This window comes from Megalopta genalis, chromosome 11, assembly GCF_051020955.1.
Source record: "Megalopta genalis isolate 19385.01 chromosome 11, iyMegGena1_principal, whole genome shotgun sequence".
NCBI lineage: Eukaryota > Metazoa > Arthropoda > Insecta > Hymenoptera > Halictidae > Megalopta > Megalopta genalis.
In genome coordinates this window covers 2,828,382-2,856,365 of record NC_135023.1, presented here as the reverse complement: position 1 = coordinate 2,856,365, position 27,984 = coordinate 2,828,382, and the positions used below count along the sequence as shown (strand labels likewise).

Below are 27,984 nucleotides of genomic sequence, written 5' to 3'. Positions count from 1 at the left end.
GTCGGTGCTGACGAGGTTCTTCTCCTGACTGGGTTGTCTTGTCTCTACTCTTGTCTGTCCCTCTTGTCTGTTCCGCTAGTCTGTCTTGTCTAGTCTGTCCCGCTTGTCTGTTCCGCTAGTCTGTTTTGTCTGTTTTCTAGAGGACCGGAGTCATGCCTAATATCACCTCGGTCCTCCCTACTTCTCTTAACCTAGGGTGGGCGGCAAGGAATTACGGTCCAATCACTGCAATCCCAAATCCAGTGAGACTGCCCCAAAACGGTGGGCCGGGAGTTAGGAGGGAGAGTGGCAAAATAACTCCTGCTAGACATCCCGCGTTGATGGGCCTACGTGCCCGAACAATGCCAGACCCAACCGTAATTGACTGGACCGTAATGGAGGCCAAGGACCAGGAGACGTTATGACGGTGCCGCACGTGCCCGGGAACGGGCCAGGACAGACCCATACCGTCCGGGTACCCAAGCACATGGCCCCTGCCATAAATCCTGGCCACTTGGCCGTAACATTCTGGGACTCTAACAATTTTAAGTAATCGGGTTGGTGATGTAGGAATTTTAATATTGATTGGTATTATTTCTATTTATGCTTCTTGACATTTATTATTGTATAGGTTAAGATTTTTATGTATATAGTTCGTTTATTTAAAAAAGTGAGGGTGATGGAGCAATTCGGAAGTAAAATAAATAACAGGAATGATAAAAATTATGTTTTATTCATAAGAATGAATTAAAATTAATCCTTTGCGCTCGAGCGGCGCCGATACGGCGCCCGGCCGATTTGAAGTGTCACCTCGGGTAGCGCTGCTGCGGCACCCGGCTGATTTGAAGTCTCAAATTGCGGGACGCTCTTGCGGCAAGTGTCAACTCGAGCGATGCTGCTACGTCGCTATGGTCGTTTGTAACTCGATCTGCTTATTTACGATGAGCGATAAGATATTTTTCTCGGAAATACTTTCGTGGACTAGGCTTGGCTGGCATTGTAGCCAAATCTTAGCTCAGTTTAGTTAGTCTCAGCGTTGCATTCGCTTGAAACAGTCTTGCCAGTAAAAATAGTAGCTAAAAAGTGTTTGAGCCCTAAAAATATGGAGGAAGAACAAATCAGCTCAAGTTCGGACGAATTCGATTTTGCCGCTTTGGATGAAAAAATTACGCTGATTTCCGACGGATTACGCCGTGAAACGAACGAATCCAGTGAAGATAGTGATACAGTAAGAGGTGTGAGAGGGCGAAAAATTAGAATTATAGAGAGCGACAGTGAAGTTGAAAGTGATGCTGAAAGAGAAATTGAAAATGAAGCTGCGGAAGGTGCAAGCAGTTCAGCATGGGTACTTTGCGAAGACTACGACGAATCTCTCTAATAAACAAATGCTTTACATCCCTTAACGCGATTATTTATTATTAAATCAGCTTTGCAAATCATTCGTTGAATTCTGTTCGTACATGGAATTATTCAAATTAAAAAGATAATTAAAAGATAATTAAAAACACTAACTTTATTTTAATTAACCCTGATAGAAAAAGTACAAAAATCACTTTTACTTATATTACTTTATTATATTACTAAAACAAAATCAATAAAAAAATAAATAAAACAAAAATTAATAGAAATTTACTACGTATTTTGCGCTCCCTCCTCTCCCTCCTCTTCCTCCCCTTCCTCCCCTTCCTCCTCTTCCTCCTCTTCCTCCTCTTCCTCCTCTTCCTCCTCTTCCTCTTTCCCCTTTTTTGCCCCTCTTTTGGGGGCCATACATAGTTTTTTTTAATAGCTTTTTCAGCTCTCTCTGCAACGTATAAGTATATATTATTATTATTATTTGTTATTATACATATTACTATATTATATTATATATAAAAGTATTTTTCATTTACTTACATTTGCAGCCACTAGGTTGGCCAGGTTAGGCCTAGCTGTCCCCCGTGCCAGCTGGCCTAATATATTTCGCCACTGCGACTGTAACACAACAGCAGAAATAGAAGTATATATATTATAAATATACATTCTGTTTTGTACACATATATTGCATATACTTACAGCTCTCCCGGACTCGTACGCGGCAGCGATTTCTCGCTGCCGCGCTAGAATTACGTCAAGCGACTCGTTTGCGGCGTTCCCCGCTGCCGCGGTTGCTGGTGTCGGCGCGGAGCTTGTCTCCGCTGCTGCGGTTGCTGGATCAGTGGCGGAGGTTGTCTCCGCTGCTGTGGCCGTGTTATTCGAAATGTTTATTTTCTTCATCTCAATCGTGATTTGTTTTTCCATAGTTCTAAAAAAAAAAAATAATATGAACACATTGCGGACGGCTCACGAGATATCTCGTGGCAACAAGCAACCAGCCGCAAATATTTCTGTTACGTAACCATGGTAACGAAGCCTCTCGCATTACTAAGTAATTGTAGCGAAGCAAATGAATCATTCCAAGAATGTAAAAAATCTTATATAGTAAACAGATATATAAACTATGTATATATAGTATTATTTAAGAATACTAAATGCAAATTAGAAATGTGTGTTAAAATAAATTGCTACAATTACTAGAACAAATTTCTACAAACGTTTACGCACATTTCTAATTTGCATTTAGTATTCTTAAATAATATTATATATACATAGTTTATATATCTGTTTATTATATAAGATTTTTTACATTCTTGGAATGATTCATTTGCTTCGCTACAATTACTTAGGAATGCGAGAGGCTTCGTTACCATGGTTATGTAACAGAAATTGTATGTACTTACATGTAATCCTACGTCTGCAAGACTTGAACGTTGAATGAAACTGCGACCCTTTGAAATAATATCATTGCTTGTCTGCCAATTGTTCAAATAATATCATTGGTTGTCTGCCAAGGGTTCAAGTAATATCATTGGTCGTCTGTCAATTGTTCAAATAATATCATTGGTTGTCTGCCAATTGTTCAAATAATATCATTGGTTGTGTGCCAATGGCAATGTCCAATGGTAGCATCGCAAGCATAACCTGCGTTTTTACGTCGCGTTCGATCGTAATTTGTTCTCCAAGTGATACGGTCTAGGAGTGCAAAGCGTGCGATTTCTATTTCTTATAATTTTAGATTTTTTCTATTTCATTCTATTTCATGCTATTTCATTCTATTTCATTCTATTTCATTCTATTTCATTCTATTTCATTCTATTTCATTCTATTTTATTCTATTTAATTCTATTCTTTTTGATTCTACTTTTATATTCTACTCTATTCGGCATTATTCTACTACATTTCATTGTAAACAATAGAAACAGATAAATTTAACAATTTCAAAAGTGTAGCGAAACGATGCCAAAGGTTGTGAATTCAATGAATTGGGAGGATGTGGTTTCTTCCCAATTGTTCAGATGTATGAAGGGAGGTGCATCGAAACACCTGACCTTGACCAGACCAAGATACAGCAAAAGAAAAATTATGAAGGAGAGGTAAGTGAGCATTTTGTTTCGTTACTATGATTTCGGTAATATGTTTCGATATAATTTAAATGGTAAGTTCTCATTTCTGCTGGAAATACATTTTTTCGCTTTCTCGCTTTTGTACTTTCATTTCTCGGATTTTTATGATATTGACATATGCTGTAGTCCATATTCAATCATTCGAATGAAGTTGTAAAACAAAATCGACGGGTCGAAGTAGCTGATTAGTGTCATTTATACGTTATTTATATTTCACGTAAATTTCTGTATCATCGAAAGCACTGACATCGAGATATCCCTTCCTTTTTCTTGGGATCTTCGTCACGTACAAATGCTTTCCCGGTTGTATGGACGTATGTTCGTATTGTTTGACGAACAGATGGGGTCGAAAGGAAATTTTAGGATTATTGTCGTAAAGAAAGCTGATTGCCTTCGTGTGTCCCTAAAGAAAGAAATTAGAAGGCCGAGGATCTGGAACTCGTTGCTTTTACGAGCGGTCCTTGAGACCCGGCCGCGTACGGCACACAGATGGGAAGGTTACAATTTCCGCGTCCGACAATTCATTCCCTCCCACGGTGAGGGCCCACTGCAGATATTATTTCAATACGTATTCTGCATTTGTTTGCAACAAACGTTTTCTCTTCAATCTTCTGCAAAGAGCGTAGCCGACTCAAGATGGTCAAAATTGTCCTTACAGGTTTTTCAATGAGTACTATACCGTTCGATCTAAATAAATTGATATTATTAATTAAATAATGCGAGCCAGAGAGAGTCACTGTGCCGTTGCAACCATTTCGAATCATAACCTGGAGTAAGCCGTTCAATCTTTCCATTTTAATTGAACACTTGCAAATGATAACGATGACAATACAAGTAGCAACGATTTGTTGCATAGCAATACGGCCCACCGGTCAACAAAAACCTAGCTGCGCAAAATTTCGACCCGGTTGCAAGCTGTGGTTATCTCTGACTATCACGAAGTCAAATAATATTAATGCGCCATTGGAGTTCAGTAATGATGTAGCACAAATCTAAGCTCAATCAAAATTTATTGTACGTATCTATTATTTAAAAAATATAATATTATATATTAGAACTTAGACTTATATGTGGGATTAATTTATAATAGAGTTGAATATAATTTTTATTTTGATTTCTCGGTTCGAGAGATATGAAATTATCTAATTGAATAATTGAATTTGATTTCTAATATACAGTTACGGGGTAATTTTCTTAGAAATAAATAATTGGGTTATAGTTAATTAGTACTATGATTGTAATAATATAATTTATTTTATTTAGGTTTATTTGATTGAATTATATTGAACTGTTAATTATATGAATCAATTTGCTTTGTTGGAGTGAGAATATATATAGATATATATATATATTATTCTAATTGCGGCTAAAAAATTGGCTACAAAATATTTTTCATACATACAATTTATGAATTCATCTAAAAATTTAGATAGTTTTCATACGAGTGACAAGTGGAGATTAATTTTTAATATTACATGAAAGTTTGAATAAGAAATTTAAATTAAATAATGGTAAAAATTCAGTGCGCCAGCACCAACGGTTCGACTGCTGTTGTTCGTTAATTTTAAGAATTTTTAGGGGCTGCAGTTATCTCGATGGTAAATTTTAATAATTATCTGGGTTGAATAAATTTATGCGAACCGTACAAATCGCACGTCGCTTTCATTATAAATGGACTAAGTCGTAACGGTGTAAAAGTATGGGACAATGTTTTCATTAAAATTTTAGTTTAACAATAAGTGTTTCATTTACATTGAAAGGATTCTGAATGAGGAAAATTATATTATTTGCACAAATTATAAATATTATTGATTTCTTAATTTAATACATTTGAGAAAGGGAATTACATGATTATAAGTTATAGTATTTATTTACGAATAAATTTAATGATTTTAAAATGTGTGTGCGTGTGTTGTAGAAGAAGAAAGTAATATTAGTATAAGTAAAAGTGATTTTTTCGTACTTTTTGTATCAGGGTTAATTAAAATAAAGTTAGTGTTTTTAATGATCTCGAAAGTAAAAGAGTTAATTTAATATTTCTGTTATGTATCATAATAGTTATTAATAATGAATTGATGAGTTTATGTTGGAAGAAAATCCTAACTTTGGCATTGTTAGTTGTTACATTTTGTATTGGAATCTTTGTTTTTTCTTTTCTTTTTTACGGACATTATTCTTTCATACTTTTAAATATATTTATTCATTTATCCTACATCAAATTGAATTGGTTAGTGTTGAAATTTTAGCCTCGGACAAAAATTCATCTATAGTTTATTTAGTACTAAGATACTACGATATCGGTTTACATTTTCGCCGGTTCCGTCAGCGGGCAACGACGGTGATGTAAACTGTATATAGTAGATACCGCGATACATCATCACCGGTAGCATTAGATATACATCGTGCCCTGACTGTTTGGGGGTCCCAGCGTCACGTATACAATGTGAAACGCGAATATTTAAATTTTTATTACTATTAATCAGTAAAATTAAATTATTTGTATTTCATAACAATTTTATTACTTTGTTGTAATATAATTTAACTTGACTGGATAAATTTAATGTAATACTAATTTAAAATTGGACTTTTAAAATTAGAATATTTAAATTTTCAGTAGTTTTAATCAATAAAATTAAATATTTTGTATTATGATAATTAGACCGCATTTCCAAGATTTTCACGTGGCCCGCGGGTGGTCTGGTCTGCCGATAGGACCCACGGTGGATAGTCGCATGAATTGGGGAAAACCGTAATTCGTTTTTTATGGCCATAAATCCGGTCGACGGGCTAACGATGCATACTGTCAATGTCGTACTAAGAGAAAGAAACAGTTGTGCGTTTGTCGTAAATTATGTTGAGTGCGAGCGGCGATTGTGTCGCGCCTTCGACTGACGATATACACACGACCATGCACTCGAGGTCCCAATAGTGTTTGGTTTCCTGGATCGCAGACAAAATATATATATATTGCCGGGTAAGTGGCCGAGGACTGTCGCGTGGTTTTCCACAGATCAGTTTGTTTTTCCTTTAGAGAATCGCGGGCCTCGGGGCATACCAGATTACTGCAGCCCCTAATAATTCAACGAATGCCCCGAGGCCCGCGATTCTCTAAAGGAAAAACAAACTGATCTGTGGAAAACCACGCGACAGTCCTCGGCCACTTACCCGGCAATATATATATATATTTTGTCTGCGATCCAGGAAACCAAACACTATTGGGGCCTCGAGTGCCTCGTCGTGTGTATATCGTCAGTCGAAGGCGCGACACAATCGCCGCTCGCACTCAACATAATTTACGACAAACGCACAACTGTTTCTTTCTCTTAGTACGACATTGACAGTATGCATCGTTAGCCCGTCGACCGGATTTATGGCCATAAAAAACGAATTACGGTTTTCCCCAATTCATGCGACTATCCACCGTGGGTCCTATCGGCAGACCAGACCACCCGCGGGCCACGTGAAAATCTTGGAAATGCGGTCTAATTATCATAATACAAAATATTTAATTTTATTGATTAAAACTACTGAAAATTTAAATATTCTAATTTTAAAAGTCCAATTTTAAATTAGTATTACATTAAATTTATCCAGTCAAGTTAAATTATATTACAACAAAGTAATAAAATTGTTATGAAATACAAATAATTTAATTTTACTGATTAATAGTAATAAAAATTTAAATATTCGCGTTTCACATTGTATACGTGACGCTGGGACCCCCAAACAGTCAGGGCACGATGTATATCTAATGGTACCGGTGATGATGTATCGCGGTATCTACTATATACAGTTTACATCACCGTCGTTGCCCGCTGACGGAACCGGCGAAAATGTAAACCGATATCGTAGTATCTTAGTACTAAATAAACTATAGATGAATTTTTGTCCGAGGCTAAAATTTCAACACTAACCAATTCAATTTGATGTAGGATAAATGAATAAATATATTTAAAAGTATGAAAGAATAATGTCCGTAAAAAAGAAAAGAGAAAACAAAGATTCCAATACAAAATGTAACAACTAACAATGCCAAAGTTAGGATTTTCTTCCAACATAAACTCATCAATTCATTATTAATAACTATTATGATACATAACAGAAATATTAAATTAACTCTTTTACTTTCGAGATCATTAAAAACACTAACTTTATTTTAATTAACCCTGATACAAAAAGTACGAAAAAATCACTTTTACTTATACTAATATTACTTTCTTCTTCTACAACACACGCACACACATTTTAAAATCATTAAATTTATTCGTAAATAAATACTATAACTTATAATCATGTAATTCCCTTTCTCAAATGTATTAAATTAAGAAATCAATAATATTTATAATTTGTGCAAATAATATAATTTTCCTCATTCAGAATCCTTTCAATGTAAATGAAACACTTATTGTTAAACTAAAATTTTAATGAAAACATTGTCCCATACTTTTACACCGTTACGACTTAGTCCATTTATAATGAAAGCGACGTGCGATTTGTACGGTTCGCATAAATTTATTCAACCCAGATAATTATTAAAATTTACCATCGAGATAACTGCAGCCCCTAAAAATTCTTAAAATTAACGAACAACAGCAGTCGAACCGTTGGTGCTGGCGCACTGAATTTTTACCATTATTTAATTTAAATTTCTTATTCAAACTTTCATGTAATATTAAAAATTAATCTCCACTTGTCACTCGTATGAAAACTATCTAAATTTTTAGATGAATTCATAAATTGTATGTATGAAAAATATTTTGTAGCCAATTTTTTAGCCGCAATTAGAATAATATATATATATATATATCTATATATATTCTCACTCCAACAAAGCAAATTGATTCATATAATTAACAGTTCAATATAATTCAATCAAATAAACCTAAATAAAATAAATTATATTATTACAATCATAGTACTAATTAACTATAACCCAATTATTTATTTCTAAGAAAATTACCCCGTAACTGTATATTAGAAATCAAATTCAATTATTCAATTAGATAATTTCATATCTCTCGAACCGAGAAATCAAAATAAAAATTATATTCAACTCTATTATAAATTAATCCCACATATAAGTCTAAGTTCTAATATATAATATTATATTTTTTAAATAATAGATACGTACAATAAATTTTGATTGAGCTTAGATTTGTGCTACATCATTACTGAACTCCAATGGCGCATTAATATTATTTGACTTCGTGATAGTCAGAGATAACCACAGCTTGCAACCGGGTCGAAATTTTGCGCAGCTAGGTTTTTGTTGACCGGTGGGCCGTATTGCTATGCAACAAATCGTTGCTACTTGTATTGTCATCGTTATCATTTGCAAGTGTTCAATTAAAATGGAAAGATTGAACGGCTTACTCCAGGTTATGATTCGAAATGGTTGCAACGGCACAGTGACTGGCTCACATTATTTAATTAATAATATCAATCTATTTAGATCGAACGGTATAGTACTCATTTGAAAACCTTTATTTTTGTTTGTATATTTTGCATTTATAGAACTCAACAAGCTGCAGCGGCAAGGAAGATGCGCACCGAGAAGATCGAAGCAGCGGAGGTAAGTCAAGAAATGCCCCATTTCATCATCGAGCCAGGAACGCAAGAGCAATCATGTGCACAGCCAATCATCGATGAAGGATTAACCATAACGGACTTCCGGTTCGTGGTGGAGCAGGTACTACTGATAGGGTACCACTCGGCAACGTTCGAATGTACCACGCAACATTTGCAAGTGATCGGGATGAAGCGCTCGGGATTGTTAGCAACGATAACTCTGAAGTGCAAGATGTGCCAATATGAAGCGGAAGTGCACAGTCAAACGGCAGACAACAAAACAATGGACTTGAATTATACTACGACCCTCGCTGCAATCACTTCTGGAGGTGGTTACGCAAAGATGGAAGAAATGTTTGCAACAATGAACATTCCATGCATGTCAAGGACGGAATATCGAAGACGTCATGACGACATTGTTGAAGATTTGGTGAGTCTTGCTGAAGCAGAAATGCTAGCAGCGGCAGAAGAGGAGAAACAATTAGCCGTCCGAAGAGGCGACGTTTCAGTTTCCGGTATCCCTTTCATCCCCGTCGTGGCTGACGGCAGCTGGATGAAAAGATCGTACCATACTGGAAGGCATGACTCCTTGTCCGGTATTGGTGCAATAGCGGGATACCACACAAAAAAAGTGTTATTTGCAGGTGTGAAAAATAAAGTGTGTTTGATTTGCCACAACGCTTCGAAGAGGAAGGAAAGCCCCAGAGAACATAGATGCTTCAAGAACTGGGGACGAAATGAGACATCCACGAGAATGGAGAGTGCTGCAATTGCTGAGGGTTTCCAGACCAGCATAGAAAAAAGAGGTCTGATATATAATATATTGATTGCCGATGGCGACAGCAGCGTATATAAAAGGATTTTGGATTGTGATCCATACAAGGCAGAGATGGTTCGTGTGAAAAAGATTGAGTGCACGAACCATTTATTGCGCAATTTTTGCAACAAACTGAAAGATGTTGTAAAGAAGACTCCACCTGGCATTTATCGAAAAGCCGTGAAAAATAACATTCGTAGACTGCGCACGGATGTTGTGAAGGCTGCAGTTTACAGATCGAAGGAAAATCTTCCGACCCACCAAAGAATAAAAAATTTGCAAACGGATCTACTAAATATTCCCAGCCACGTTTTCGGAGAGCACAAGGAGTGTCGAAGACTAGGATATTTCTGCGACCGCCCAGAAAACACGGGAGAAGACAACTTGGTACCGCATCTCAAGAAAATCGGCACATATAACCGGATGCATGAGATCTTCCGTCCATTGATGGCTCATGCTGAAAGTTTGTTACATAATACTACAAACAATTCAGTTGAGAACCTCAATGCAATCATTGCAAAATATACCGGTGGGAAAAGGTTAAATTGGGGCCAGAGAGGGTCATATTCTGCGAGATGTGCAGCTGCTGTTGTACAGCACAACACGCAAAAACTAATATCAAAGGTAATAGAGGGCAAGGGTGTGAAGCCGCCGAAATTGATAGAACAATTAGAAGAAAGAAGGAAAGGCATTAATGAAAAAGGAAACGAAAGGAAAAGAAAGTCTCCGAAGAAGGTGAGAAACCCGTTTTGTTCAGCAATGGACCCGGATTATGGAGTTAGCGCAGAGAAACCGGATATGGAGCAACATCTATTTAGCTTTGAAAAAGAAAGGCACATGGAGATGCTGCAGGACTGGCAAACGAATCGAAAGAAAATAGAGAGGGATACGGTAGAACAAAATAAAAGCCACGAGTGGCATACATACCGATCCAAATTACTTACAGCGTCGAACTTTGGCAAAGTGTGTCGCCGAAGGAAAACAACCAAGTGTGGAAATTTGGTAAAGTCACTGCTGTATCCAAACATATTGCAGCTGCCTGCCATTGAATATGGTCGGCAGTGTGAGAATATTGCCCGCGAACAACTTGCGAAGGAGGAAGACGTGGAAATCCGCAAATGCGGTCTCTTCATTGATGCAGAGATACCATTTTTGGGGGCAACTCCGGACGGCATAATTGACGACGACGGTATCGTGGAAATTAAATGCCCGAAGACGGCAGAAAAATTCTCGCCAGAAGAAGCGATAAAAAATATTCAACCACTACGAAGAATATTTGAAGATGATGCAGGTACTGCATTACGCAGAACCCATCACTATTTTTACCAAGTGCAGGGACAACTGCACATAACAGGTCGACAATATTGTCTGTTTTGTTTGTGGACACCAAAGGGTATGAAAACTATAAAAGTAACCAAAGACGACACATTTTGGCAGAACGAAATGAAATCGAAATTGTCGCGATTCTACGTCCATTGTATGTTGCCCGAAATATTGGACAGCCGCTACATTAGGAACATGAGTATCCGAGAGGCCACAGAAACGGAGTACAAAAAACCAATTGTGATTAGCACAAAACTAATTAAAAAACCTGAAGCGAACCCACACAATGTCGGGTTGCACACTTAGTGTGCGCCTTCGCTGATTATTTCAGCGAAGGAAATTTAAAACAGATCTGAGCTCGCGAGTCATTAGATTCGCTCGAGCGTACCCACGCAATGTCGGGTTGCACACTTAGTGTGCGCCTTCGCTGATTATTTCAGCGAAGGAAATTTAAAACAGATCTGAGCTCGCGAGTCATTAGATTCGCTCGAGCGTACCCACGCAATGTCGGGTTGCACACTTCGTGTGCGCCTTCGCTGATTATTTCAGCGAAGGAAATTTAAAACAGATCTGAGCTCGCGAGTCATTAGATTCGCTCGAGCGTACCCACGCAATGTCGGGTTGCACACTTCGTGTGCGCCTTCGCTGATTATTTCAGCGAAGGAAATTTAAAACAGATCTGAGCTCGCGAGTCATTAGATTCGCTCGAGCGTACCCACGCAATGTCGGGTTGCACACTTCGTGTGCGAATTTTTCCTTGCATGTTGCAGATGATGTTCACGCGGATCGGCAGTGAGGTGTGCTTGCGATGCTACCATTGACAGCGCCACTGCGGTTGAGGGAACGACCGACAATGTTCTGGCCAGAAGGAAAGAAGTCGCTCTGGCATTCAACGCCGGGAAAACTGTATGTATTTGCAATATGTATGTACGATGAAATGCTTATTCATAATGTATGTACTTCTAATTCCACGTCTATGTTACAGGCAAGTATGAAGACAGTTCTTGCTAAATTGGCTCGGTAGGCGGAAACCACCTTCCATTTGACCGGAGGGAGAGAAGTCGCTCTGGCATTCAACGCCGGGAAAACTGTAGGTATATGCAATATATATGTACGATGAAATGTATATTCATAATATATATACTTCTAATTCTGCTGTTATGTTACAGTCGCAGTGGCGAAATATGTTAGGCCAGCTGGCTCGGAGGACAGCTAGGCCTAACCTGGCGAACCTAGTGGCTGCTAATGTAAGTAAATGAAAAATACTTTTATATATAATTTAATATAGTAATATATGTATAATAACAAATAATAATAATAATATATACTTATACGTTGCAGAGAGAGCTGAAAAAACTTTTTAAAAGAACTGTTTATGGCCCCCAGAAGAGGGGCAATGAAAAAAGAAGAGGAAGAGGAGGAAGAGGAGGAAGAGGAGGAAGGGGAGGAAGAGGAGGAAGAGGAGGAAGAGGAGGGAGAGGAGGGAGCGCCAAATATATCGTTAATTTTTATTAAATGTAAGTTTGAATAAAAAATTTAAATTAAATAATGGTAAATTTAGTGCCAGCACCAACGGTTAAACTACTGTTATTCGTTAATTTTAAGAATTTTTAAATTTTTAAAGACTGATTTGGTATTAAGTAATTTTTGGGGGCTGTTGCCCGTCACTTTCGTTATAAATGGAATAAGTCAGTTTTCTTTAAAATTTTAGTTTAACAATAAGTGTTTCATTTACATTGAAAGGATTCTGAATAAGGAAAATTTTATTATTTGTACGAATTATAAATATTATTGATTTCTCTCTTAATTTAATATAGTTGAAACCTGATTACCTGATTATAAGTTATAGTATTTATTTGCGTGTGTTGTAGAAGAAGAAAGTAATATTAATATAAGTAAAAGTGATTTTTATACTTTTTGTATCAGGGTTAATTAAAATAAAGTTAGTGTTTTTAATTATCTTTTAATTATCTTTTTAATTTGAATAATTCCATGTACGAACAGAATTCAACGAATGATTTGCAAAGCTGATTTAATAATAAATAATCGCGTTAAGGGACGTAAAGCATTTGTTTATTAGAGAGATATGAAAAATATTATCAGTAAGAAACTCACCCATTCAGTTGAGGATACATTTGCTGGCTGAAATTCACGATGTCGAAGGGCACTGACCTTGTACAACGTACAGCTGATCTTTCACTGCACTGTCACCAAACACTGATCACTTAATTAATCACTGATAATCCGAAACATTTGTGGATATTACGAAAGATGACTGAGACGCGTTTGCAGATAATCGTTTGTACGACACGTTCGCGGGTAATCGTTTATTCGACGTGTTCGTTCGGCAGTCGTCGTTTCACTGCCAAAAAATCGAGGCCTCGACCGTGGGCCCTTGTCGTTCGTCGTTCGGCCGTCCGAGGAAATGACACTCGATACCGCAGGGTGACAGCGAGGCGGACACAGTTTACGTCTCGGCATATCTTGTTTATTTCATTTGGTGGTACCCTGCGCTTCGAAGAAAATGGTATCGGGTGTTATTTCCTCGGACGGCCGAAAGACGAACAAGGGCCCACGGTCGATATTATATTTGAAAAAAGGAATTACCTGATTATAAGTTATAGTATTTATTTAAGAATAAATGTAATGATTTTAAAATGTGTGTGCGTGTGTTGTAGAAGAAGAAAGTAATATTAACCCTTTGCACTCGAGGCCTTTTTCGCTTGCGCAAACCAGCAACTCGAGACGATTTCGGACAAATTATGCAAATATTTTAGAAGTAGTTTACAAATATTTATTAACAAATAAATGTATAAAAATAATAATATTTCACTAGTTTACTTATTTATACGTTGAAAACAATAAACTTTGATAAATATTACACTCTGTAATTAGTTTTGGTGTGACATCTTGTAAAACAATATCCTATATTATATAATATAATATAGTAATATATATAATAACAAATAATAATAATAATATATACTTATACGTTGCAGAGAGAGCTGACAAAATTATTCAAATGAACCATTTATGGCCCCCAGAAGAGGGGCAAGGAAAGAAGAAGAGGAAGAGGAGGAAGAGGAGGAAGAGGAGGGAGAGGAGGGGGAGGAGGGGGAGTTCTAAATATGTTTTGAACTTTTATTAATAAAAAAATCGTTTTTATCATTTCTGTTGTTCATTTTATTTACGAATTGCTCCATCACCATCAGTTTTTTAAATAAACGAACTACATTTAAATTATTTGTTTACTTCGCATTATCTACATATCACATCCAATCCCACTAGCACTGTCCGACGATTCAGAAAAGTCTAAGCTGTTGGGCTTCGGTTGTAGAAAGGACCATTTTTTTATAATTGTTCAGATATTTACAATATTCGACGAGCGTTCTTGCTGCAACTGCCGCGCCGCTCACGACTGCCCCGCACGCCACCTTCCCCTGGTCTAGTGACCTAGCGCGCGGCAGAATATCTTCGTGACAACTGTTCGTATCAACCAAGATGGACGTGCCAATATACCAGTGAGCAGTTTGGGAGTTGGATATTTCGATTCAGAAAAGTCTAAGCTGTTGGGCTTCGGTTGTAGAAAGGACCATTTTTTTATAATTGTTCAGATATTTACAATATTCGACGAGCGTTCTTGCTGCAACTGCCGCGCCGCTCACGACTGCCCCGCACGCCACCTTCCCCTGGTCTAGTGACCTAGCGCGCGGCAGAATATCTTCGTGACAACTGTTCGTATCAACCAAGATGGACGTGCCAATATTCCAGTGAGCAGTTTGGGAGTTGGATATTTCGATTCAGAAAAGTCTAAGCTGTTGGGCTTCGGTTGTAGAAATGACCATTTCTTTATTATTGTTGAGATATTTACAATATTCGACGAGCGTTCTTGCTGCAACTGCCGCGCCGCTCACGACTGCCCCGCACGCCACCTTCCCCTGGTCATGTGACCTAGCGCGCGGCAGAACGGGCTCATGAAGCAGGAATCAGTTTCATGAAACTCAGTTTGTGAAACGGTTTTGACGACATGGCAACATTGCGGCGAGGAATGAAATGTGGCAACCATGTTTAGTCGCTATCCTTCCCTTTCAGCTTTCTTTCTCTCTTACGTCACATTTTTACCGACACCCGTGATAACAGAAACATATGCGTTGTGCCACCTGACGGTCGAAAATGTTTTTATTTTGGTTTGGCTAATGTCCGTTCGCACAACTGTAGCGCGACGATCAACTCGGAGTGCTGGCTGATCTGACCCGGCCCCTTAAGCATTTAGAACGAATTCTAACGTCAGAAAATTGCGCTTTACTCTAGTGATTTTTCGGTTTTTTCTAATTTCTGAAAGAATCAATCATTAGATTTTCTTGAAAGTCCGATATTCTTGCTTAGATAACGTTTTTACATAGGGATTAAGCATGTTGAACGAAATGTAATGTCAGAAAATGGCACTTTGCTCATGTGATTTTTCGGTTTTTCCAATTTTCTGAAAAAACCTATCATCAGATTTTTAAATACGAGAATCTTGCTTAACTAACGATTTTACATTAGAATTAGGTATTGAGTACGAAATATAATGTCAGAAAATGGCGCTTTACTCTAGTGATTTTTCGGTTTTTTCAACTTTCTGTAAAAACCAATAATTAGATTTTCTTCAAAGTACGATATTCTTGCTTAAATAACGTTTCTACATAGGGATTAAGCATTTAGAACGAATTCTAACGTCAGAAAATGGCGCTTTACTCTAGTGATTTTTCGGTTTTTTCAACTTTCTGTAAAAACCAATCATTAGATTTTCTTCAAAGTACGATATTCTTGCTTAAATATCGTTTTTACATAGGGATTAGGCATTTAGAACGAAATCTAAAGACAGAAAATGGCACTTTACTCTTGTGATTTTTCGGTTTTTTCAATTTTCTGAAAGAATCTATCATTAGATTTTCTTCAAAGTACGATATTCTTGCTTAAATATCGTTTTTACATAGGGATTAGGCATTTAGAACGAAATCTAATGTCAGAAAATTGCGCTTTACTCTAGTGATTTTTCGGTTTTTTCAATTATCTGAAAAAACCTATCATCAGATTTTTTAAATACGAGAATCTTGCTTAACTAACGCTTTTACATTAGAATTAGGTATTGAGTACGAAATGTAATGTCAGAAAATGGCACTTTACTCTTGTGATTTTTCTGTTTTTTTCAATTTTCTGAAAAATCCTAACATTAGATTTTCTTCAAAGTACGATATTCTTGCTTAAATAACGTTTCTACATAGGGATTAAGCATTTAGAACGAAATCTAATGTCAGAAAATGACACTTTACTCTTGTGATTTTACGGTTTTTCCAATTTTCTGAAAAAACCTATCATCAGATTATTTAAATACGTGAATCTTGCTTAACTAACGCTTTTACATTAGAATTAGGTATTGAGTACGAAATGTAATGTCAGAAAATGGCACTTTACTGTTGTGATTTTTCTGTTTTTTTTCAATTTTCTGAAAAATCCTAACATTAGATTTTCTTCAAAGTACGATATTCTTGCTTAAATAACGTTTCTACATAGGGATTAAGCATGTAGAATGAATTCTAACGTCAGAAAATTGCGCTTTACTCCAGTGATTTTTCGGTTTTTTCTAATTTCTGAAAGAATCAATCATTAGATTTTCTTCAAAGTCCGATATTCTTGCTTAGATAACGTTTTTACATAGGGATTAAGCATGTTGAACGAAATGTAATGTCAGAAAATGGCACTTTGCTCTTGTGATTTTTCGGTTCTTCCAATTTTCTGAAAAAACCTATCATTAGATTTTCTTCAAGACACAATATTCTTGCTTAGATAACGTTTTTACATAGGGATTAAGCATTTAGAACGAAATCTAATGTCAGAAAATGACACTTTACTCTTGTGATTTTACGGTTTTTCCAATTTTCTGAAAAAACCTATCATCAGATTTTTAAATACGAGAATCTTGCTTAACTAACGATTTTACATTAGAATTAGGTATTGAGTACGAAATATAATGTCAGAAAATGGCGCTTTACTCTAGTGATTTTTCGGTTTTTTCAACTTTCTGTAAAAACCAATCATTAGATTTTCTTCAAAGTACGATATTCTTGCTTAAATAACGTTTCTACATAGGGATTAAGCATTTAGAACGAATTCTAACGTCAGAAAATTGCGCTTTATTCTAGTGATTTTTCGGTTTTTTCTAATTTCTGAAAGAATCAATCATTAGATTTTCTTCAAAGTCCGATATTCTTGCTTAGATAACGTTTTTACATAGGGATTAAGCATTTAGAATGAAATCTAACGTCAGAAAATGGCACTTTGCTCTTGTGATTTTTCGGTTTTTCCAATTTTCTGAAAAAACCTATCATTAGATTTTCTTCAAGACACAATATTCTTGCTTAGATAACGTTTTACATAGGGATTAAGCATTTAGAACGAAATCTAATGTCAGAAAATGACACTTTACTCTTGTGATTTTACGGTTTTTCCAATTTTCTGAAAAAACCTATCATCAGATTTTTTAAATACGAGAATCTTGCTTAACTAACGATTTTACATTAGAATTAGGTATTGAGTACGAAATATAATGTCAGAAAATGGCGCTTTACTCTAGTGATTTTTCGGTTTTTTCAACTTTCTGTAAAAACCAATCATTAGATTTTCTTCAAAGTACGATATTCTTGCTTATATATCGTTTTTACATAGGGATTAGGCATTTAGAACGAAATCTAATGACAGAAAATGGCACTTTACTCTTGTGATTTTTCGGTTTTTTCAATTTTCTGAAAGAATCTATCATTAGATTTTCTTCAAAGTACGATATTCCTGCTTAAATAACGTTTTTACATAGGGATTGGGCATTTAGAACGAAATCTAATGTCAGAAAATGGCACTTTACTCTTGTGAATTTTCGGTTTTTTCAATTATCTGAAAAAACCTATCATCAGATTTTTTAAATACGAGAATCTTGCTTAACTAACGCTTGTACATTAGAATTAGGTATTGAGTACGAAATGTAATTTCAGAAAATGGCACTTTACTCCTGTGATTTTTCTGTTTTTTTCAATTTTCTGAAAAATCCTAACATTAGATTTTCTTCAAAGTACGATATTCTTGCTTAAATAACGTTTCTACATAGGGATTAAGCATTTAGAACGAATTCTAACGTCAGAAAATGGCGCTTTACTCTAGTGATTTTTCGGTTTTTTCAACTTTCTGTAAAAACCAATCATTAGATTTTCTTCAAAGTACGATATTCTTGCTTAAATATCATTTTTACATAGGGATTAGGCATTTAGAACGAAATCTAATGACAGAAAATGGCACTTTACTCTTGTGATTTTTCGGTTTTTTCAATTTTCTGAAAGAATCTATCATTAGATTTTCTTCAAAGTACGATATTCTTGCTTAAATATCGTTTTTACATAGGGATTAGGCATTTAGAACGAAATCTAATGTCAGAAAATTGCGCTTTACTCTAGTGATTTTTCGGTTTTTTCAATTATCTGAAAAAACCTATCATCAGATTTTTTAAATACGAGAATCTTGCTTAACTAACGCTTTTACATTAGAATTAGGTATTGAGTACGAAATGTAATGTCAGAAAATGGCACTTTACTCTTGTGATTTTTCTGTTTTTTTCAATTTTCTGAAAAATCCTAACATGATTTTCTTCAAAGTACGATATTCTTGCTTAAATAACGTTTCTACATAGGGATTAAGCATTTAGAACGAAATCTAATGTCAGAAAATGACACTTTACTCTTGTGATTTTACGGTTTTTCCAATTTTCTGAAAAAACCTATCATCAGATTATTTAAATACGTGAACCTTGCTTAACTAACGCTTTTACATTAGAATTAGGTATTGAGTACGAAATGTAATGTCAGAAAATGGCACTTTACTGTTGTGATTTTTCTGTTTTTTTTCAATTTTCTGAAAAATCCTAACATTAGATTTTCTTCAAAGTACGATATTCTTGCTTAAATAACGTTTCTACATAGGGATTAAGCATGTAGAATGAATTCTAACGTCAGAAAATTGCGCTTTACTCCAGTGATTTTTCGGTTTTTTCTAATTTCTGAAAGAATCAATCATTAGATTTTCTTCAAAGTCCGATATTCTTGCTTAGATAACGTTTTTACATAGGGATTAAGCATGTTGAACGAAATGTAATGTCAGAAAATGGCACTTTGCTCTTGTGATTTTTCGGTTCTTCCAATTTTCTGAAAAAACCTATCAAAGATTTTCTTCAAGACACAATATTCTTGCTTAGATAACGTTTTTACATAGGGATTAAGCATTTAGAACGAAATCTAATGTCAGAAAATGACACTTTACTCTTGTGATTTTACGGTTTTTCCAATTTTCTGAAAAAACCTATCATCAGATTTTTAAATACGAGAATCTTGCTTAACTAACGATTTTACATTAGAATTAGGTATTGAGTACGAAATATAATGTCAGAAAATGGCGCTTTACTCTAGTGATTTTTCGGTTTTTTCAACTTTCTGTAAAAACCAATCATTAGATTTTCTTCAAAGTACGATATTCTTGCTTAAATAACGTTTCTACATAGGGATTAAGCATTTAGAACGAATTCTAACGTCAGAAAATTGCGCTTTACTCTAGTGATTTTTCGGTTTTTTCTATTTTCTGAAAGAATCAATCATTAGATTTTCTTCAAAGTCCGATATTCTTGCTTAGATAACGTTTTTACATAGGGATTAAGCATTTAGAATGAAATCTAACGTCAGAAAATGGCACTTTGCTCTTGTGATTTTTCGGTTTTTCCAATTTTCTGAAAAAACCTATCATTAGATTTTCTTCAAGACACAATATTCTTGCTTAGATAACGTTTTACATAGGGATTAAGCATTTAGAACGAAATCTAATGTCAGAAAATGACACTTTACTCTTGTGATTTTACGGTTTTTCCAATTTTCTGAAAAAACCTATCATCAGATTTTTTAAATACGAGAATCTTGCTTAACTAACGATTTTACATTAGAATTAGGTATTGAGTACGAAATATAATGTCAGAAAATGGCGCTTTACTCTAGTGATTTTTCGGTTTTTTCAACTTTCTGTAAAAACCAATCATTAGATTTTCTTCAAAGTACGATATTCTTGCTTATATATCGTTTTTACATAGGGATTAGGCATTTAGAACGAAATCTAATGACAGAAAATGGCACTTTACTCTTGTGATTTTTCGGTTTTTTCAATTTTCTGAAAGAATCTATCATTAGATTTTCTTCAAAGTACGATATTCCTGCTTAAATAACGTTTTTACATAGGGATTGGGCATTTAGAACGAAATCTAATGTCAGAAAATGGCACTTTACTCTTGTGAATTTTCGGTTTTTTCAATTATCTGAAAAAACCTATCATCAGATTTTTTAAATACGAGAATCTTGCTTAACTAACGCTTGTACATTAGAATTAGGTATTGAGTACGAAATGTAATTTCAGAAAATGGCACTTTACTCCTGTGATTTTTCTGTTTTTTTCAATTTTCTGAAAAATCCTAACATTAGATTTTCTTCAAAGTACGATATTCTTGCTTAAATAACGTTTCTACATAGGGATTAAGCATTTAGAACGAATTCTAACGTCAGAAAATGGCGCTTTACTCTAGTGATTTTTCGGTTTTTTCAACTTTCTGTAAAAACCAATCATTAGATTTTCTTCAAAGTACGATATTCTTGCTTAAATATCATTTTTACATAGGGATTAGGCATTTAGAACGAAATCTAATGACAGAAAATGGCACTTTACTCTTGTGATTTTTCGGTTTTTTCAATTTTCTGAAAGAATCTATCATTAGATTTTCTTCAAAGTACGATATTCTTGCTTAAATATCGTTTTTACATAGGGATTAGGCATTTAGAACGAAATCTAATGTCAGAAAATTGCGCTTTACTCTAGTGATTTTTCGGTTTTTTCAATTATCTGAAAAAACCTATCATCAGATTTTTTAAATACGAGAATCTTGCTTAACTAACGCTTTTACATTAGAATTAGGTATTGAGTACGAAATGTAATGTCAGAAAATGGCACTTTACTCTTGTGATTTTTCTGTTTTTTTCAATTTTCTGAAAAATCCTAACATGATTTTCTTCAAAGTACGATATTCTTGCTTAAATAACGTTTCTACATAGGGATTAAGCATTTAGAACGAAATCTAATGTCAGAAAATGACACTTTACTCTTGTGATTTTACGGTTTTTCCAATTTTCTGAAAAAACCTATCATCAGATTATTTAAATACGTGAACCTTGCTTAACTAACGCTTTTACATTAGAATTAGGTATTGAGTACGAAATGTAATGTCAGAAAATGGCACTTTACTGTTGTGATTTTTCTGTTTTTTTTCAATTTTCTGAAAAATCCTAACATTAGATTTTCTTCAAAGTACGATATTCTTGCTTAAATAACGTTTCTACATAGGGATTAAGCATGTAGAATGAATTCTAACGTCAGAAAATTGCGCTTTACTCCAGTGATTTTTCGGTTTTTTCTAATTTCTGAAAGAATCAATCATTAGATTTTCTTCAAAGTCCGATATTCTTGCTTAGATAACGTTTTTACATAGGGATTAAGCATGTTGAACGAAATGTAATGTCAGAAAATGGCACTTTGCTCTTGTGATTTTTCGGTTCTTCCAATTTTCTGAAAAAACCTATCATTAGATTTTCTTCAAGACACAATATTCTTGCTTAGATAACGTTTTTACATAGGGATTAAGCATTTAGAACGAAATCTAATGTCAGAAAATGACACTTTACTCTTGTGATTTTACGGTTTTTCCAATTTTCTGAAAAAACCTATCATCAGATTATTTAAATACGAGAATCTTGCTTAACTAACGCTTTTACATTAGAATTAGGTATTGAGTACGAAATGTAATGTCAGAAAATGGCACTTTACTGTTGTGATTTTTCGGTTTTTTCAACTTTCTGTAAAAACCAATCATTAGATTTTCTTCAAAGTACGATATTCTTGCTTAAATAACGTTTCTACATAGGGATTAAGCATTTAGAACGAATTCTAACGTCAGAAAATTGCGCTTTACTCTAGTGATTTTTCGGTTTTTTCTAATTTCTGAAAGAATCAATCATTAGATTTTCTTCAAAGTCCGATATTCTTGCTTAGATAACGTTTTTACATAGGGATTAAGCATTTAGAATGAAATCTAACGTCAGAAAATGGCACTTTGCTCTTGTGATTTTTCGGTTTTTCCAATTTTCTGAAAAAACCTATCATTAGATTTTCTTCAAGACACAATATTCTTGCTTAGATAACGTTTTACATAGGGATTAAGCATTTAGAACGAAATCTAATGTCAGAAAATGACACTTTACTCTTGTGATTTTACGGTTTTTCCAATTTTCTGAAAAAACCTATCATCAGATTTTTTAAATACGAGAATCTTGCTTAACTAACGATTTTACATTAGAATTAGGTATTGAGTACGAAATATAATGTCAGAAAATGGCGCTTTACTCTAGTGATTTTTCGGTTTTTTCAACTTTCTGTAAAAACCAATCATTAGATTTTCTTCAAAGTACGATATTCTTGCTTATATATCGTTTTTACATAGGGATTAGGCATTTAGAACGAAATCTAATGACAGAAAATGGCACTTTACTCTTGTGATTTTTCGGTTTTTTCAATTTTCTGAAAGAATCTATCATTAGATTTTCTTCAAAGTACGATATTCCTGCTTAAATAACGTTTTTACATAGGGATTGGGCATTTAGAACGAAATCTAATGTCAGAAAATGGCACTTTACTCTTGTGAATTTTCGGTTTTTTCAATTATCTGAAAAAACCTATCATCAGATTTTTTAAATACGAGAATCTTGCTTAACTAACGCTTGTACATTAGAATTAGGTATTGAGTACGAAATGTAATTTCAGAAAATGGCACTTTACTCCTGTGATTTTTCTGTTTTTTTCAATTTTCTGAAAAATCCTAACATTAGATTTTCTTCAAAGTACGATATTCTTGCTTAAATAACGTTTCTACATAGGGATTAAGCATTTAGAACGAATTCTAACGTCAGAAAATGGCGCTTTACTCTAGTGATTTTTCGGTTTTTTCTAATTTCTGAAAGAATCAATCATTAGATTTTCTTCAAAGTCCGATATTCTTGCTTAGATAACGTTTTTACATAGGGATTAAGCATGTTGAACGAAATGTAATGTCAGAAAATGGCACTTTGCTCTTGTGATTTTTCGGTTTTTCCAATTTTCTGATAAAACCTATCATTAGATTTTCTTCAAGACACAATATTCTTGCTTAGATAACGTTTTTACATAGGGATTAAGCATTTACAACGAAATCTAATGACAGAAAATGGCACTTTACTCTTGTGATTTTTCGGTTTTTTCAATTTTCTGAAAAATCCTAACATTAGATTTTCTTCAAAGTACGATATTCTTGCTTAAATAACGTTTGTACATAGGGATTAAGAATTTAGAACGAAATCTAATGTCAGAAAATGACACTTTACTCTTGTGATTTTACGGTTTTTTCAATTTTCTGAAAGAATCTATCATTAGATTTTTTAAATACGAGAATCTTGCTTAACTAACGCTTTTACATTAGAATTAGGTATTGAGTACGAAATGTAATGTCAGAAAATGGCACTTTACTGTTGTGATTTTTCTGTTTTTTTCAATTTTCTGAAAAATCCTAACATTAGATTTTCTTCAAAGTACGATATTCTTGCTTAAATAACGTTTCTACATAGGGATTAAGCATGTAGAATGAATTCTAACGTCAGAAAATTGCGCTTTACTCCAGTGATTTTTCGGTTTTTTCTAATTTCTGAAAGAATCAATCATTAGTTTTTCTTCAAAGTCCGAAATTCTTGCTTAGATAACGTTTTTACATAGGGATTAAGCATGTTGAACGAAATGTAATGTCAGAAAATGGCACTTTGCTCTTGTGATTTTTCGGTTTTTCCAATTTTCTGAAAAAACCTATCATTAGATTTTCTTCAAGACACAATATTCTTGCTTAGATAACGTTTTTACATAGGGATTAAGCATTTAGAACGAAATCTAATGTCAGAAAATGACACTTTACTCTTGTGATTTTACGGTTTTTCCAATTTTCTGAAAAAAGTTATCATCAGATTTTTCAAATACGAGAATCTTGCTTAACTAACGATATTACATTAGAATTAGGTATTGAGTACGAAATATAATGTCAGAAAATGGCGCTTTGCTCTAGTGATTTTTCGGTTTTTTCAACTTTCTGTAAAAACCAATCATTAGATTTTCTTCAAAGTACGATATTCTTGCTTAAATATCATTTTTACATAGGGATTAGGCATTTAGAACGAAATCTAATGACAGAAAATGGCACTTTACTCTTGTGATTTTTCGGTTTTTTCAATTTTCTGAAAGAATCTATCATTAGATTTTCTTCAAAGTACGATATTCTTGCTTAAATATCGTTTTTACATAGGGATTAGGCATTTAGAACGAAATCTAATGTCAGAAAATTGCGCTTTACTCTAGTGATTTTTCGGTTTTTTCAATTATCTGAAAAAACCTATCATCAGATTATTTAAATACGAGAATCTTGCTTAACTAACGCTTTTACATTAGAATTAGGTATTGAGTACGAAATGTAATGTCAGAAAATGGCACTTTACTCTTGTGATTTTTCTGTTTTTTTCAATTTTCTGAAAAATCCTAACATTAGATTTTCTTCAAAGTACGATATTCTTGCTTAAATAACGTTTCTACATAGGGATTAAGCATTTAGAACGAAATCTAATGTCAGAAAATGACACTTTACTCTTGTGATTTTACGGTTTTTCCAATTTTCTGAAAAAACCTATCATCAGATTATTTAAATACGTGAACATTGCTTAACTAACGCTTTTACATTAGAATTAGGTATTGAGTACGAAATGTAATGTCAGAAAATGGCACTTTACTGTTGTGATTTTTCTGTTTTTTTTCAATTTTCTGAAAAATCCTAACATTAGATTTTCTTCAAAGTACGATATTCTTGCTTAAATAACGTTTCTACATAGGGATTAAGCATGTAGAATGAATTCTAACGTCAGAAAATTGCGCTTTACTCCAGTGATTTTTCGGTTTTTTCTAATTTCTGAAAGAATCAATCATTAGATTTTCTTCAAAGTCCGATATTCTTGCTTAGATAACGTTTTTACATAGGGATTCAGCATGTTGAACGAAATGTAATGTCAGAAAATGGCACTTTGCTCTTGTGATTTTTCGGTTCTTCCAATTTTCTGAAAAAACCTATCATTAGATTTTCTTCAAGACACAATATTCTTGCTTAGATAACGTTTTTACATAGGGATTAAGCATTTAGAACGAAATCTAATGTCAGAAAATGACACTTTACTCTTGTGATTTTACGGTTTTTCCAATTTTCTGAAAAAACCTATCATCAGATTATTTAAATACGAGAATCTTGCTTAACTAACGCTTTTACATTAGAATTAGGTATTGAGTACGAAATGTAATGTCAGAAAATGGCACTTTACTGTTGTGATTTTTCGGTTTTTTCAACTTTCTGTAAAAACCAATCATTAGATTTTCTTCAAAGTACGATATTCTTGCTTAAATATCGTTTTTACATAGGGATTGGGCATTTAGAACGAAATCTAATGTCAGAAAATTGCGCTTTACTCTAGTGATTTTTCGGTTTTTTCAATTATCTGAAAAAACCTATCATCAGATTTTTTAAATACGAGAATCTTGCTTAACTAACGCTTTTACATTAGAATTAGGTATTGAGTACGAAATGTAATGTCAGAAAATGGCACTTTACTCTTGTGATTTTTCTGTTTTTTTCAATTTTCTGTAAAATCCTAACATTAGATTTTCTTCAAAGTACGATATTCTTGCTTAAATAACGTTTCTACATAGGGATTAAGCATTTAGAACGAAATCTAATGTCAGAAAATGACACTTTACTCTTGTGATTTTACGGTTTTTCCAATTTTCTGAAAAAACCTATCATCAGATTTTTTAAATACGAGAATCTTGCTTAACTAACGCTTTTACATTAGAATTAGGTATTGAGTACGAAATGTAATGTCAGAAAATGGCACTTTACTCTTGTGATTTTTCGGTTTTTTCTAATTTCTGAAAGAATCAATCATTAGATTTTCTTCAAAGTCCGATATTCTTGCTTAGATAACGTTTTTACATAGGGATTAAGCATGTTGAACGAAATGTAATGTCAGAAAATGGCACTTTGCTCTTGTGATTTTTCGGTTTTTCCAATTTTCTGATAAAACCTATCATTAGATTTTCTTCAAGACACAATATTCTTGCTTAGATAACGTTTTTACATAGGGATTAAGCATTTAGAACGAAATCTAATGACAGAAAATGGCACTTTACTCTTGTGATTTTTCGGTTTTTTCAATTTTCTGAAAAATCCTAACATTAGATTTTCTTCAAAGTACGATATTCTTGCTTAAATAACGTTTGTACATAGGGATTAAGAATTTAGAACGAAATCTAATGTCAGAAAATGACACTTTACTCTTGTGATTTTACGGTTTTTCCAATTTTCTGAAAAAACCTATCATCAGATTATTTAAATACGAGAATCTTGCTTAACTAACGCTTTTACATTAGAATTAGGTATTGAGTACGAAATGTAATGTCAGAAAATGGCACTTTACTGTTGTGATTTTTCTGTTTTTTTCAATTTTCTGAAAAATCCTAACATTAGATTTTCTTCAAAGTACGATATTCTTGCTTAAATAACGTTTCTACATAGGGATTAAGCATGTAGAATGAATTCTAACGTCAGAAAATTGCGCTTTACTCCAGTGATTTTTCGGTTTTTTCTAATTTCTGAAAGAATCAATCATTAGATTTTCTTCAAAGTCCGATATTCTTGCTTAGATAACGTTTTTACATAGGGATTAAGCATGTTGAACGAAATGTAATGTCAGAAAATGGCACTTTGCTCTTGTGATTTTTCGGTTTTTCCAATTTTCTGAAAAAACCTATCATTAGATTTTCTTCAAGACACAATATTCTTGCTTAGATAACGTTTTTACATAGGGATTAAGCATTTAGAACGAAATCTAATGTCAGAAAATGACACTTTACTCTTGTGATTTTACGGTTTTTCCAATTTTCTGAAAAAAGTTATCATCAGATTTTTCAAATACGAGAATCTTGCTTAACTAACGATATTACATTAGAATTAGGTATTGAGTACGAAATATAATGTCAGAAAATGGCGCTTTACTCTAGTGATTTTTCGGTTTTTTCAACTTTCTGTAAAAACCAATCATTAGATTTTCTTCAAAGTACGATATTCTTGCTTAAATATCGTTTTTACATAGGGATTAGGCATTTAGAACGAAATCTAATGTCAGAAAATTGCGCTTTACTCTAGTGATTTTTCGGTTTTTTCAATTATCTGAAAAAACCTATCATCAGATTTTTTAAATACGAGAATCTTGCTTAACTAACGCTTTTACATTAGAATTAGGTATTGAGTACGAAATGTAATGTCAGAAAATGGCACTTTACTGTTGTGATTTTTCTGTTTTTTTCAATTTTCTGTAAAATCCTAACATTAGATTTTCTTCAAAGTACGATATTCTTGCTTAAATAACGTTTCTACATAGGGATTAAGCATTTAGAACGAAATCTAATGTCAGAAAATGACACTTTACTCTTGTGATTTTACGGTTTTTCCAATTTTCTGAAAAAACCTATCATCAGATTTTTTAAATACGAGAATCTTGCTTAACTAACGCTTTTACATTAGAATTAGGTATTGAGTAC

General features: G+C 33.9%; 2 protein-coding genes across 2 annotated transcripts; one reads left to right on the top strand and one right to left on the bottom strand.

Annotated features, from left to right (window-relative positions):
• Positions 1–1,374: 1,374 nt before the first annotated feature.
• On the bottom strand, positions 1,375–2,837 carry LOC143260254 (uncharacterized). The gene is made up of 4 exons (XM_076525169.1): positions 2,736–2,837; positions 2,032–2,260; positions 1,873–1,950; positions 1,375–1,780 (listed from the first exon to the last, which is right to left on the bottom strand). Exons 2-4 carry the CDS (start codon positions 2,254–2,256, stop codon positions 1,598–1,600), a joined length of 486 nt encoding a protein of 161 aa, XP_076381284.1. The 5' UTR covers positions 2,257–2,260; positions 2,736–2,837; the 3' UTR covers positions 1,375–1,597.
• Positions 2,838–3,291: 454 nt separating this feature from the next.
• On the top strand, positions 3,292–12,256 carry LOC143260253 (uncharacterized). The gene is made up of 3 exons (XM_076525168.1): positions 3,292–3,428; positions 8,973–12,072; positions 12,152–12,256. The coding sequence occupies exons 1-2, from the start codon at positions 3,292–3,294 to the stop codon at positions 11,470–11,472; spliced, it is 2,637 nt and encodes an 878-aa protein (XP_076381283.1). The 3' UTR covers positions 11,473–12,072; positions 12,152–12,256.
• The last annotated feature ends 15,728 nt before the right edge of the window (positions 12,257–27,984 follow it).

Coding starts and splice junctions, on each gene's coding strand:
- LOC143260254 (XM_076525169.1), bottom strand. CDS start 2,256: ATGGAAAAACAAATCACGATTGAGATGAAGAAAATAAACATTTCGAAT. Junction 1,951..2,031: donor CGTACGAGTCCGGGAGAGCT/GTAAGTATATGC, acceptor GTTGTGTTACAG/TCGCAGTGGCGAAATATATT. Junction 1,781..1,872: donor CCAACCTAGTGGCTGCAAAT/GTAAGTAAATGA, acceptor TATACGTTGCAG/AGAGAGCTGAAAAAGCTATT.
- LOC143260253 (XM_076525168.1), top strand. CDS start 3,292: ATGCCAAAGGTTGTGAATTCAATGAATTGGGAGGATGTGGTTTCTTCC. Junction 3,429..8,972: donor AGAAAAATTATGAAGGAGAG/GTAAGTGAGCAT, acceptor TTGCATTTATAG/AACTCAACAAGCTGCAGCGG.